Below are 15,922 nucleotides of genomic sequence, written 5' to 3' on the forward strand. Positions count from 1 at the left end.
TTGCCAGCTTAATGGCTAAAGCAAAGGAAAAACATCTCTTTAATTTATCAAATTTGTTTGTTTCAACAAGAAACAGAGCAAATCATCTGTCAGTACCAGCGGAAAGCTCTTAGCAAACTTTTTTGTTTATCTTAGTGCAGCTTAGTTGTCCATATACTCATCATTATTACAATCAAATATATCTAGAGTTGTAGAAACTTACTGAGAAGGAAGAAGGGTTTACATGGAATTGATTCACAATGACCATGTTCAGTTTTTGTCTGTACAGTGGGATGGGGAAGGAGATTTGTCAAATAACTTAAATCCATTGTATCTATTTTGAGAAAAATTACTCAAGGAGAAAATTGTCATACCCTGCACAGTTTGGAACATCTGCATTAATTATTATTGATTGTGTAATGAGCTCTACAACACATCTTCACTATTTGCCTTTAATTTCATGTACGTTTTCTTAATATGATGAGGATTTTTTCTGTATCACTCTTTTGAGTCCAGATAATGTTCTGGAGACTGCTTTTTTTTTTTTTTTTTTTAAATGCATCAGTGATTTCCCTTCAATGTTTCACCTATGGAATTTGAATACAGTTAAGATTGTGCTCATTGGAGTGTATACTCCATTCAGTGATATCTAAAGCTTTTTTAAACATCATTATTCTTTTATGTAATTTACTCTCGTGCAATGGTTCTTGGTGCTGTTTTATTTTGATTTTCCTTGGACAATGATCCTATACTCTAAATTTAATCACCATTTTGAGTTTTCCTGCATTATTTGATTCTAAGCAACACTGAATGCTAGTCCCTCTCCATTAGATGTATGCACTCTAATTTGAATAATCTGCATACCTGCACACCCTCTGCCATTCCTTGCCTGCATTCTGTCCAGCAGACCTTTGTAGTTTTTCCATTTTTAGCGTGTTATTTGGGTTCAGACTATTTGCTTTTATATGAGGAAAAACCTACTAAGCATTAGTAACTTCATTGGAACTAGTGTATTTTTCCTTGCCAATAACTTTTAATGGAAAAGACAAGTAGTATTGGTGGCTTATTTTGTTTGTTTTTAAACAAAATTTTACATCTTTCATTTACTTTCCTCTGGAACTTCATTCTGTCATTCTGTATATGATCTGAATTCTAACATGATATTCTGCCTTTCAGGATACTAATGACATTGAAAGCAGATTGCTGATATCCTCATGAGATTTATTATGTGTAATGTATGTGTAATGCTTGTTATTACATTAGAATACTTTGATTACAAGTAACTGTTTTGATTTAACTATACATTTATCAAAACAAAACTGATAAAATTAAAAAAAAATAAAAATCAGTGTATTTTAAGGTTTAAAACTCTTGAAAAAGAACTATGAAGACAGAATCTTTTAGGAAAATAAAATAGTTATTTACCTCTCAGTTTCTTTATTTAATTTCAAGCATTCAAAATTTCAGCGTCTTTGAAGTTAACTGGAACAAACCATTTATTTAAATTTTGAATTGCATACTGTAGTTCAGTGGCAATTCACAGTAAAAAAAGAAGTCTAGAGCAGGGCACAGTGGTGGGTAACCTTTGTTTCTGAATGTATCTGTTAGCCACTTTCTGGTCCAGAAGTGATCATACACTGTAACTTGCTAGTAGTTGCTACTGTTGTTTTCCTCCTATTAACGTTCTGCACAGCTGACTTGGAATCATTCATGCAAAATTTGACATGAGGTAGTTTTGCTTTTGATTTTGAATAATGCAAGTTATCCTTTAAAATGCATCTAGGCTGTCTTTCACTGGTCTCTTGTTGTGACTGTGATTCTGTGCATTTGACAAGAATTCAAAATATTGTAAAACAATATAGTTATGTTCTCCAGTTTAAAAAAAAAAAAAAAAAAGGAGAAACATTTTAAAGCATATATTCATGAAGAATGAGGTTAAAATAAACAGTTTCCTATGTGAGAACCATTTCTTCTTTATTTTGAATAAATAAGGTCTTACCTTATTTTTCTTCTCATCCCATCTCTTCTCTGAAGACAGACATGGGCTCTCATGTTACATATGAAGAACTGACAAGTGCAAAATTAATACCTAGAATCTCTACTGATTTCATCTAATTTTAATCTCCTAAGAATCTGCAGTATACATTATGATGCAGTAACTTATCTACTTGAAGAACCACATCCTTTGCTTAAATTTGCAGTTGGAACTTCTTCTGAGATTGTACACTGAATATGGTAGGCCTGTTAAATTGATGGCTTTTACAAAAGTTTGATGTAAGAACTTTTGTTCCTTTAAAGAAACTTGACTTTTCAACATTAGTTTTTAAATTATTCTTATGGAAGATTTAGAGTATTTCCAAGATCTAAGTACATGTATTTCTAAAAACATAAGACCACTCACACAGTTAGCAAGTTGGACATTAGACATCCAAGTAACTACATAAACTTGGGTCTTTTAGTGCTAAAGGAAAAAGGTATGTCATTGTCACAGGGGAAGCTGTAATTGGGGAGTACTATGACAGCAAGGAGTATTTTAGACTTGAATATACTGGACTCTGCTGCAAGTATTGGAGTGTATTGTCTTCAGATTCTTATGGCTCTTGCTGCTTCTCCATAGTTCTGTCTCCACCATTCCTTTACTTGCAGTACCCATGTTGTTCCAAGACTTTCTGGTCTTTTGTAATGTACTCTCATTAAACATTTCATTTTACCTTGCTTTTTTTAGTCTTTCAGTTCCTTGCTTTTAATTTCCTCATCCAATTCATCTCTTTCCGCCTGCACACTTGTCTTCATTCTACAGAAGGAATTCTGATTCCTCGACCTAATCACTGCTCATCCATAATCAGTTCTTCTGATTCTCCTGCTGAAGTAGTTTTCATCAAACCTTGCATATATTGGCCTGCTGCAGGACTTTTGCTTAATTATTCCTAGGGTCTACTCACCATGCACACAGGCATACTTAAGAATCATTCCAATTTTTAGTTTGTTTTTAAATTCATACAAAGTGGACAATGGAGATAATTCCCATTCATTCTTATTAGGTTTGAATCTATTTGCACCATGACCATGCTCCACATAGTAATTATAATTTAGCTGCAATTATGTAAATGATGACAGAAAATCTAGACTATCAATTTTAGTACAAAAAGGCTACCAATTTTAATTGGAAATACGGAAAATTACAATTTCATAATTACTACTTGCTTTGCCTCAGAAGAATAGTGTTTATATTCTGCTAATATATTTTATCTTAAGTTTCATGTTTTTTCTTGTTTTTGTTTTTTATTTTTTTTTTATATTTAGAGATCATTTAAGTAGCAAGCTGAAAACTGTATATGAATAATGAAGTTATGTCTATTTTCTTGGCAGATTCTTTCATAGTTATGATTTTTCTTATGTTGTATATGGCTTTTCTAATACTCTGGTTTAAATTATTTTAACTGTGTTCATCTGCTGGTAGCTTATGTAGAAGTTCTTCTGCCAGGCAAGTTCGGAAAGTTTTTCAGTCTTTGACCATCTGTTTGTGTACGCATTTTATTCAGTGTCTGGCAGGTGGTTTAACCTTTATTGTGTTCCATGTGGTTAACAGAAGACTAACTTAGTTTTGCTGAAAGAGGACAAAGAGAGTATAATATTCAAAGTTTTCTTGCTTACATGTTTTTGCACTGACATATATACAAAGTGCATTATAACAGGACATTTCAGCTATTTCTCATTTTCCTGTTCTTTTTTACATATTCTGCATTAGTTAGTTAGTTAGTTTGTTTTTTACCCTGTTCTGTGTTTACCTTTTTGCTGGAGGAATTCACTGATGGTTTTTGTACATCATGAAAAAAGATGACAAAAACCTTGCTCTAGGAACAGTGGCTTTCGTTGTAAAGGAGCTTCCTTTAACACTCATTTTTGAGTGTTCTAGAGGTGTTCAAGATCCAGCTGGGTGGGGTTCTGAGCAGCCTGATCTAGTAGGTATCCCTATTCATTGCAGGGGAGTTGGAACTCACTGACCTTTAAAGATCCCTAACTCAAATGATTCAGTGATTCTATGATTTTTTAGAATGTATTTTTTATCACTAATAGTTCAACTTGGAAATCTGTGTTCTGCAAGTAAATTCCACGGAAGCAATATTTATATGGTGGCTTTAAAGTATCTAATAGCTTTCCATAGTAGCCTTTTTAGAGAAAGTTTGTCACAAAGGTGGGCATTTTCTTTTATGACAAAGATAGGCATTAAAACATAGTTACTGGTTATACAGTATAAAGCCTTCTCTGTATTTGTAATAGTAAGGCATTCTGCTGGTTTGATAAAAGACACACCACATTAAATAATATTAAATGATAATACTTAGGTTGCTCCAAAAGCAATGCCTCTGATTTATTTTCATGGAAACTGAACCAGTGCTCACACCCACTGTTTGGTCTTCATAAGCATTCAGCAAATGTTGATGACTGCCAATGAGTGCCATGTTTTTGACATGGAAGAATTCAGTGATGCACCTTCCCTTCATACGAATTCCCATGTCAGTGGCGTTTTGTCAGACTGCCTGTCTGCAGCCGTCTGTCACACAGCAGCAATATGTAATGGAAGACTGGTGGGAAAGTTCAGCCATACCACCAGCATCCACTTCTGACATCCTGGGTTGACATAATAAAAGAGAAGGCGTTACTTTCTGAGCAGTCCTCTTAATGTTCAGTGTTGTACAACTGAGACTTGCATTCCAGTAGAAGTATCAAAGTTAGGATAGGTAGAGAAGCTCACTGGAATTTGACATGACAGATTTTTAATGTTTAAATTGGTTAATTCTATGAATTTCAGTAGACTGTTAACATAGTTTTAGAATCTGGAATGGCTTGATGAATCAGGACTTAGTTAGATTTTCCATGGTTGAATGCTGGGTTTTGAAGCTACATAAACACCTTTAATAGTCTGTAATACAGCAACATACTCAATAATTAATTATACCTGAAATTTTGACTAAGTCATAGCATTAGAAAAATATTAGGGGGAAAAAAAGAATGAGGAAAAATAAATAAGGGTAGAGCAATATTTAAAAAAAACAACAACAAAAAACAGTAATTAAATTAGTTGTTTATTTAAGTATAGATCATTTAACTTCTCAGTGGTCAGGAAAATATCCACATTACCTTTCCAAAAGAACATTCCCATCCTTTTCTCAGCTACTTTGAATTGCTCTTGGCAAATATAAAAACTTCTACACAGTCTGTTTTGCAGATGTGGAATACACCACTTGGAAAGTTAAGTTTAAACTTATGTATGTGGAGCCAATTTCACACAAGCTTTTGCTGAAAATAAATTTATGAATTAAAAAGATTTGTGACTGTGCATATTATGCAGTATATAAAATTTGGCTGTGATGAAATAAGTGATACCTGTTTGAGGAATGGCTTAAAAAAAAATCTCTCCATCTATGTTGCTTTCACTAAATGACAAACTTTCGTTGGACATTTTGAAGAAGGGAAATGGACGGGGACTAAAACTCATTCAGGAAATGTTCTCCTTTTGTTTTCAATGGAATTCAAAAATAACTTGGTTATAGCTATCAACAGATAAATATTAGTGTTATACTTCTCCTAATGCTGCAACATAGCGTACAACAGCCCGATTGTTTCAGCCTAGTGTTATTTTAAGCCTAAGGAAATAATAAGAAGCTTTTTAGACCTTTTGGAGTCTCCTAACATTGATCCGATTGAATCCAATGGTAATTTATTTTATTAGTATCAATATAAATATTGAATTGAAATGCAGTCTCAGTTATTATTTTATGTCTGGAAGGGAGATAGAGGCATAAATGTTCCAAAATATTTTGTAAAAACAAAACAAATGAACAAGAAAAAGAAAATAAAAACTACAATAACAAAAAAGCCACTAACACAAAATCATTCCAAATCATGGAATTCCTTGCTGTCTCTGAATTTGCTGTGCTATGGCATAGTGAACTGAGTGTCAAAAACAGAACTGGAGGGAAAATACAGAAGCAGTGTTAGTTATCATTTGATTGCCATATTGCCAGTTTAAAGACATGCTCCCTAAAGATAAATTATTTGGATTTCTGGGCTTCATTTCTTGCATAAGTCTTGTCTTCCAGCTAGAACTGGAGGAGTTAAATTCTGAGAAGGATTGGATGTCGTGAGGGAAAGGGACTGGAAAAAGACTCAAACAAGCTTCAAGAGTAAACAGTACAGAGGGGCAAAGCATCAAAGCGCCTGTTGAAAGACAGTATGCTGAGATCGTTATTGACAGAGCATGGAGAGCAAAAGAGGAATGTCAGAACTAATTAGTGTATGTCAGACTATGCAATGCTTTAGTGAAAGTGTCTCTTTGGAGTCCCAGTCCATTGCTAGTTTTAGAGAAAATATAAAACATGTATAGTGTTGTACTTTTTTGTACAAGTTGTAATTACAACTTGGTGTTGTAATTGGTGATGCTACAGTCAGATACTGGGGGCAGATTGATTCATCTGGTAAGAAGAAATTTTGCTCATTCTATTATGAGATAGTTTTCAATATGATGTTCTGTTTTTAAATAAAAGCTGGAAATATTTTTGTAAAGAATAAAAATGCTTAAATGATCTGACTTGAAAGAAGAGACAAAAGAGCTCAAATGCTAAAGGCTATTTCTGCGAGTTACTGATATGTTTATAAATAATATCTAGACTATTTCTTTTAAAAGATTTCTTTTAGTTTCAGTTACCTCCAGTAGCATCAAGGCAGGAATAAACACATTCAGTGTGGGGATGTTAAACACTGAGAGGGCAATAAACTTTGTAGGCTGTGCAGGCATTTCTAACAGGGCATGTAATTCAGATGTGGAGTGTGACCAACAGTCTGCAGTGGAAGCAGCAGTTCAAGAACCTTATATTTTTCTTCTGACTTACTGATACTGCAGTTGTTTTGGGAATCAATTTTTGTTGTTGTTATGTGCCTTACATTCTGTATAGGAAAGAATTGCAGAAGTGTTGCTTCATTTTCTTTTATCAGCTGAAAGATGAAAAGTCTGAATGAGATTTATGGTGTTCTGTTAAAACCTCACTAACTTTCTGTTATTGAGCCCTAAAAGGTGGAGGACTTAAGGTTTTAAAAGGAAAAAAAAAGAAAAAGTGTTTCTGTAACAGGAGGAAAGAATTAATATGATGAGGGATTATCAGAGAATGGTTATGGAATTTAAACTGAGATGCTTGTGAGGAATCTCACAACAGCAAATAAGGAGATATAGGCATTAAGCATCTCTGCATGTAACCATGTTATTCAGTAACCCATCCAAAAAATGAGAATGCTGACTCAGGAAGTAGCTGAAAGTTGACTTCCGTCTGGAGTTAATGGACGAGAGGAGCTGTATGTACAGAATGTCCAAATGAGATTTTGAAAGGAACAGATGGAGAGAGGAGAGGAACTGGAAAAATAAATAGGTTTGGAGTAAATGTGTCAGTGTGTGCCTGTTCAAAGGTGGGACACTGAGATAATTGTTAATAAAGCATGGAGAGGAAAAGAGAAGTCTCAGAATCATGTAATGGTAAAGGATGGAAAGAACCTCTGAAGATCATGTAATCCTATCCTTCTGTTCAAAGCTAGTTCAACCATGATAATTCTATGAAGGATCACCTAGCATAGCTATGCTCAGCCAAATTTTGAAGGTCTCCAGGAATGGTGACTTGTTCCATACAGCAGGACAGGTTTCTTTATGTGACCCTGCAAAATGGATTGTAATGCAGTGTTTCCTTAAAGCAAAAATCAACAAAAACAAGCAAAAAAAACCAACAAACCGCACAGAACAAACAAAACATTTCAAACAAAGCACACTTAAATGTCTTATGCTAAAGCCCCAGATAGAACAAGGAAATGATGTTTTGCAGATATTGGATTTGGAAACTTTTTAAAATGAAAATGATCTTGACTATTGCAAACAACAGGAGATTCGTTCTATTTTAGGTTTTTGATGCCTGATTACTGTCATTGAAAGTGCAATTATAAATAACTCCGTGAGCTATTTCTGTATGATTTCCTTGTCTGTTTTATCCTAGAATTACAGATGTCAGCTTTGTAGCCTGCCTTGTAGCTCTGATGGAAGCTGCTAATATTGTGCCACATTGTCTTGTCTTGTCTTGTTCTGGAAAAATGGCTGCCTTGTTAAAGTGGTATTTGCTTTGCTAGAGACCAGTGCTGGATCACGGGCAATGTTTGTGTAGTCTAAACAAATGAGTTGTCCCCTGAACTTAGTGATTTCTTTCTTTCTAGATTAATGTTCTTACTTCCTTTGCCAAATGCTGAAACTCTTCTCTGCATTAGATGCCAGAAGAGTTTTGAATTTTTATCTGGAAAGAACTCTGCATATTAAATGGACAGAAAACATTTGTATCTAAGACAGTTTAAAGAGTCCACCTGTATCTCAGTGCTTTCGTTCTGTCTTATTTGGATGTTTTTATGTATCTAAGAAACACTGAAGATCCAGGCAGATATTCTTTTTCCATTAAGAAGAAAAAGGACGTATTTTGTTAATAATGCAAGAAAAGCTCAACTTTAAGAAAAACAGTATCATATAAATAAGTATTTGAAGAACAGTTTTACCTCAGAAATGAAGACATACAGATAAGTAGAACGGATATACAATAATATTGTATGTTATATTGCAGTTAATGATTAAATTGCCTTTTAAAAATAAAGGAAAACCTGAAGAATAACTGCCCAGTCTGCAATACTGCAGGTTTAAAGGTTTGTCAGTTGTCGCTATGCCAGAGCAACTAGAACAATCTGTTCAGTGAACGATTTCTATAAGCATGTATGCCTGTTACCTGAAGACTTCATTCTTATAAAGGATTGTGAATACTTTTTCCTTCCAGGTTTCTAGTGACATCACGGATTATGTAATATGTTTTAACCTTTTCCTGTTTCTCCAGTAGGAAATAATTTTATATACTTATTGTTAGAATTGAGTTGTTAGAATAGTGTAATTCGGCTGGAAGGGATTTCAGAATCCAACTGCCTGGCTTAAGTTAGTTACTTATGGACAACAGTAGTTGAAATATACATTCCAACAAGAAGAGTACTTTACTGTAAATTTCTTGTAGCATGTAGCGAGCTTTTACTTCTTTGCCATCATTTGATTTTTCCCATAAAAATACATCTCATTCTGCCACGTTTTCTCTGTTTATGAATTAGAATAACTGACATTTAAAAAATAGTTTTATTTATTTGTTTAAGAAAACATAGGAGAAGGAATGCCATAGTTAGAAGTGTAAGTAGTGTTTTGCCACATTAATTATTTCAGTGATAAAATGAGCACTTGAATCTCAAAGCCTCAGCAGTTTATAAATGATCTTGCATAAGGTGGCTGAGACAAAGATTTTCAGGGCCATACATATTTGAACTGCAAAAGAAAAAGAGCATCTAGAAAAGAAAAACTGGCATCATCATTCATCAAAGTATGCAGCTGAAAGTAGTAATTGTTTTCAGAGCTTGGGAAAGAAGACTGTTTTTTTGTGGTTTTTTTTTTTTTAACCCTTATGCGTATCAGTGAAAATGTTGTATTTTATTTGGAAAGGTATCTTACCTTATAGTTTCATGACTATGAAATATAAAATATGGCCATGCCATATTTTAAATGCTACATTGCCGTTATGACTTTTATTTCAATAATACTATATGATATTTATACTGAGTAAAGAGGTAATAAAAACTACTGCATCATATCCAGTAACTTCATCTAAAACAACTTATTATTTTAATTTCTTTGCAGAACTGTGAGAACATGGGATATTAACAATGAGAAGAAGCACAAAAGTGTATTTAAACCACGATCGGCTCAAGGCAAACGAGTAATTCCTACAACGTGCACGTACAGCAGAGATGGTAAACTTATTGCAGCTGGCTGTCAAGATGGCTCCATCCAGATCTGGGATAGGAATATGAGTGTAAGTCGTGTATACACAATAATAGTACTAAACTCTTATGTGTATAGTACTGAATATTGCAGTTGATGAAAATAGTTTTGGTATTTTATATTTTTCTTCCTCCTGAAAACTAAATAATTCAGTGGCCATATTTCCCAGCTCTTTACAACACACCTTTCAGTGTGCTGCCATTCAACACTGAGGAAAGTCTTGACTGTCAGTTTTAGAAGAATGATAAACAATGATCACATGTTCTTGTGTGACCAGATCTAGGTGTTCCTGCACTAGGTGATCTTTTGAGGTCACTTCCAATCCCTGACATTCTGTGATTCTGTGATATGTACGTTTAAAATATTACGCAATTAAGATGCAGTGCCTTCAGAAAAAACAAAAAACAAAAAAACTCTATTATTTTTATGTAATGAATGAATATATGAATATGAATATATATATATGCTTTATATATAAAATATCTTATATTTTATTTGAGATTTTTGATACATTGGGCAGTAATTCATAAATCTTCATACTGATATCAGTTATTCATTCAGATGATAGGCAGAGGAGACTATCATCCAAATTTGTGAGGGCAAGGATAGCACTGTGTATTAAATACCCATTGTTATATATTGTCCAGTGTGTGAATTTAGTGCAAAGGGAAACTTGAGCAGTTTATGGAACTGAAATGAGATCATAAAGAGTCAAAATTGCAACTATTTCCAATTCTGTAGCTTTGAAAAATTATGAAATATACTCCATTCGTAATTTCTTCTTTTCATAGGTGTATGCATTCTTTGCATACATAATTCTTACTGCTGGTTCAGTAAAGTTTGGAAGTTGGGAACTTGTGCCATTACATAGCGGACTCCTCCTGAGAGGTTTATTTTGGATTATGGAGCACAAATTCACAAATGTGAACTTTACTACTTTTTAAATTATTCAGTAAATACTACCCAAATGACCAGCTTACACAAGGAACTCATGGCCAGTCCCTTTGATTTCAAGGGGGAAATGCGAATTTATGGCGTGCATAAGAAGAGAAAATGAAATTATGTTGAAGTTACTTGAAAGGCAAAGAAAGAATATAGTGGAGTTCTGGAACAGGCATAAGGGAAAGAAAAAAACCCTTAGAATCAAGCTGGCATCATATATCTTTGAAAATTGTAGAGTTGCAAAAGAATGGTTTTAGGGAAATAATATAGAAATAATGCAAGTTATATTAATCTGTTTAAATCCACCTTTCAAAACATGATTAAAAAAAACAACACATTTAGGGAACCTTTCAAAAAGGTTGAATGAAATTTGGTTGTTGGTGGCAAAGGGAAATGTATAGACATAAGGAAAAGAAAGTCTGTTGATCATATTCAAAGTACAGTCTGTATTTTTGAATTGTCATCTATTTTTATTTCTGTTTTTATTTCCACTATAAACCCAGTAAAACTTCCTAATGGCATGAAGCTTGAGAATTCATCCTAAGTGTAAACTTGTTCTAGCAGAATAATAAATTTTTCAGAGACTGGCTTTCATCACCTGTGTATGTTGTTTATTTTAACATATACAGTATTGAAATATTAAGCTTTCTGGTGTAGTTTTAACAATAGTGGTCTTGGTAGTCTGCTTTTTCATGTGCTTTTCCTTTTGAACTCTAGTGTGTCTATAATGTGACATATTGCAATGCTGATTGAGTGCAGTTTAAGGTGATTATGAATAATTTAAAGACATATCCTGTGCATCTTGTGCAGTTTCCAGTGGGTGACCTCTGTGTACCAGTGCAAGACTGAGGCAATTTTCTAGTGGAAATGAAGTTGATAGTGTTCTTTAATTAGAGTTTTTAAAGCTTAAAATATTTTTTCCTTCACTTTTCATTAAGAAATGTTGTAGACCTTCATGCAAAGGAGCTATGTAAACTTTTTTTTTTTGATGTCTGTTTTTAAGCAGAATTCTTATCTAAAGCAGTTGATACCCACTGGAAATCTCTGTGTATAGTTAACACTGGACATTATGGAACATATCTTATTGAGAAAATGAATTAAATAGACACGTCTTAATTTTACCATACTGAAAGGGAGACAAAGGGGAAATAAGAGGTGAAAAAAAAGAAAGAGGAGTACGTGCTCAAACTAGGATTTACAAAGAACCCAGACCCCTGCAGAGGAAATAGAGGGAGCCCTTACTAGCCTGATGGGATGCAGAGATGCTCACAAAAGCACACATGAAAACGTTCAGTTATGAGAAATTGGTCCACTATAGAGAATGCAGGAAAAGAAATGAAGCTGTGAATTATTGAGAATTAGGATTAAGCTGCTGAGAAAATACAGAGAATTTATACTAACTATATTTTTTTAAAGATTGTTTTTAATGTCAGGCTGTCAATTATCATTTGATTTTGTTGAAACAAGAGTACGATTTTGCAATACTACAGTACCAACCCTGTTTCAAGTCAAAATTTAAACTCTACTTGTGTTTAACCTCAGAAGACTCAATGAAGTCTCTATCAAAAATCATTAGTGTTTCAAAGCAGAGGCTAGTTGCTATAATTTCTTATCCTTGTTCAATTAGGAATGATCTCACATAATTATTTTAGCCTATAGATCTGGCACATTCTCAGCAGAAAGGACAGATTTCAGGGGCATGTTTCAAGTTGTATTTAGCTTTTTTCACTGTACTGTCACGCCAGAGCTGATGCAATAAAGACCTGTTTTGACTCTTTGGATTTGTTTTCACATTTAAGCAGAAATACGAAGGGCATTTCAGTACTGCTGTTGAAAGCCCATACCACTGTTCCTGCATATGGTGGTAACAGCAGAAACTAAATCCAGAAGGTGTTACAACCAGATGCTGTAACTCACCATAGGTACAGTCTGTACTGTCTGTTGTGTTGGTGTCTGTGGAGGTTTCTATACTGACTTAATTCTGTTCTGTTAGTTGACTTACTCCAGCTATATTCCTTAAGATGCCGAAAAAGAGTAAGAACTCCTACAGCAGAGAGGAAAATTCAAACAGAAGGAAATTTCTCTTTACCACAGTGAAAACATAAGGCATATTCTTTCCCACAAGAGAAGGATGATAAAGACAACAGTACTGAGAGCAAAAATGGCTTTCTCTGGTAGGAAAGAGGATCTGACCTTTCTTAGAGCAGAAGGGGCACTCAGTTCCCTGGCCTCAGTGCAGGCAGGCAGACTACTTCAGTGCTGGTAGCCAGCCACTCCTGTGGCTGTATACAAGCTGACAGAAACCCATGACAAAACTCCCAGAATTTTTTTCTTGCCACTTTACTCATAGTTTCTGGCTTCAGGCCATAGGTTTATCTGCTCCAGACCTGGCTTGATAACTTTACAGGAATCCCGCTGATATGTGATAGCATCTTAATTAGCTGAAACATTGGCAGTACAAGTGTTTGCATGATGCAAGCTGACTTAGAGTATTGAGCAGAGCTTGGATTGTAGTTACTGTTTGTAAACCCTGGAGCACTGCAGTTAAAATAAATTTTATAACACTGTCTTTCCCATCACCAATGTGACATCATTTATATTTACTTCTTAATGTAGAATTATGTCCAGAATAATGTGGTTAAATAATAATTTCAACACGAGAAATTACATTTGTTCTCAGTCATTGTTTCAGACTTTTTTTTCTGAGGCACCTAGAACACTATAGGTGTTCGTCAATTGTTGCATTTTGTCCTGGTGTTCAGAGCAGGACTTCAGTGTAGGATCAGGTTTCTTTCATAGTTCTGACTAATAATGCGCACCACAAGCATTTCATTCACTTTTCCGCTCCCACCATTTTTCTGTTGCAATTCCAAATCTCCCAGCTGTATGCAGTGAGAGTAAAAACGCTTCTTGAGGAACAGTATTTTTTTAGTGTCTGTGTCTTCATTACACTGACATTGGTAAGTTGCTAATGCCGAATTTAGCCAAATGTATTCCAGCTCTGCCTTGCCTTTCTCCAAACTTCCTCAGCGTGATCATGATCCATTATAATCACCTGCCTCTGAGGGTTTTTTCATTTTATCATAAATCTGTATTATTTTCTCATGTATGTTATTTAGCCAGTGCATGGTTTTTCTTTAAGGTTCACGTACGTGTGCATTTACAGTGCACATTAGCAGAACTATCTGTCAGCTTGCTTGAAATATTATGAACACTGTCAGCTTGGCTTAAAATAACAGCTTCAAAGGACATAAAAAATAACTTCCTTCAAGCTTCCAATGAGTAGTGGAAACAATAGTGTGAAACAGTCGATCATATCATAACACATTAGAACACTCTTAACTTAAATGTTCTGAGACATTGAGAAGCATCTGGCAAATAGTGAGGACTGGAGAGCATTAGTGATAAAAATAAGGTAGAACCTGAAAATAGTTGATTTACAGGCTATGCAGTAAAACCACTGCAGCTCAGATTCTTTATCTTGCCTGTACTTTCCTATTCAGAGCTTTCTGCAAGACCAGTAGAAATACATATTGCTGAAAAAGCTGATCCATGGAGTGAGTCTATGAGGCTTTGGTATCAAGAACAAAGAGTGTCTTGTAATCAATAAACTTCAGTGCCCCACTCTCTTGTAGAAATATGGAACATTTCATTCATACAGGTACTTAAAGACTGAAGTAATATTTTAAAGACTGTTAATATATCTGATGGACAGGTTAATAATGTATTATGATTTTAAATGAATTGAAATTTCATTGAAGTCATCAACAAAAAAGCTGTCCTTGTTTTCTTTGCTGAATATGAAAGCTTTGAGATGCTTTCCACTGACCCAAATAGGATTAACTGGGAAGTGGAAGACTGAACTTCTTTTTTAGTCCTTGTCTTTCAAATCTCCTATGTTGTCATTTTTCCCTCCTGCTTATCCTGGTTCTGGTGTGCCCTGGATTGTATAAATATCATCTCTGAACATGAAAGCTTGAATTCTGTTTTTTAGTTTCATGCTTTATGTATCTTATGGCAATACTATAGTCATGATTCAGAAATATTGGTAAAGATGTCAGGGTGGCAGAGTCTATCAGTAATGGTAAAGTCTTCAGTAACCTGAAGTACAGCTTGTACGCACAAAATATCTGTTTTTGTTCTTGCTTGTTTTTGGTTGTATTAAATGTGACCTTTTTACAAACACTGAGCAATTTGCATTAGCTTTTAGGTGTTTAGTAGCTTTATTCTTAAGTATTCAGGGGACAACTCAGAGAGATCAGTCATAGTTTGTCTCTTTATGTAGCGCAAGTCTGAACGGAGAGGTTGCAGTGTTCTGTAATTTTCAACATAATACATATTATAAATTGTTTCAGAGTTTAGGGACAGAATAGTGCAGCCAGTGCTTAATTCCTTTCTTTTTGTCTTTGTAACTTGTTTTTCTCCATTCTACTTCTCAAGCTATTCCCTGCTTAAAGCAAGGATCTGCAACTGCTGAACTATTCCTTTGCCAGTGTTTTCTTTTTCCTGGTTTTAAATCCTTGGTTTGATTTGGAATTTCTAAAATAATTTATTCATTTTTGTTCACTTTTAAGCTAGTTACCCAATGCTCCAAGTGATTTTACAGAACTTCAAATGCTCAGTTATAAATGAAATCCAACACTGTACTAATAGGCTGCCCAAGTAATTATCCCTAAAAGCAGTGTGGTCAAGTGCTAATCTTAATAACCAGCTTTCCACACACGTTAGAACCACCTGATAAACAAAAAAAATAAAGGGAAGAAAAGTGGAGTGTTCCAGTGTATTCTGAAGTTAAGCAGATGTAAGCTCTGCACCTTTTTTAATTACTAATAGTCATGTTAAAAGCATTTTCGAAATAATTGCATGATTTATAAATGGAAGATAAATACATTTCTATATTTAGCAATTGCTTGCTTTGAAATGGTTTTACTAAGGCTTAGTTTTGTAGCAGGCAGAATAACTGCAGAGAACTTTTAAGTCAGGGTTTTCAAATAATGGAGCCATTTTGAAGAAATGCTGTACAATTAAAAATGCAGATTTAGGTAACAGATCGTGTAAAATAGTTTTTTGGATACATATGGCGACCATTTTGTTTTGGAATGGGAATCC

The 15,922-nt window shown here is 34.3% G+C and overlaps 1 protein-coding gene across 2 annotated transcripts in view; it reads left to right on the top strand.

The window, feature by feature from the left end:
- WDR70 (WD repeat domain 70) overlaps positions 1–15,922 on the top strand; it is a 122,812-nt gene that overhangs the window by 57,195 nt on the left and 49,695 nt on the right. For both annotated transcript variants that reach the window (XM_015848476.2, XM_015848477.2), the window contains one exon: positions 9,728–9,902. In XM_015848476.2, the coding sequence (XP_015703962.2) occupies positions 9,728–9,902 (175 nt within the window). The remainder of the gene's footprint in view (positions 1–9,727; positions 9,903–15,922) is intronic.

This window comes from Coturnix japonica, chromosome Z, assembly GCF_001577835.2.
Source record: "Coturnix japonica isolate 7356 chromosome Z, Coturnix japonica 2.1, whole genome shotgun sequence".
Lineage (NCBI taxonomy): Eukaryota > Metazoa > Chordata > Aves > Galliformes > Phasianidae > Coturnix > Coturnix japonica.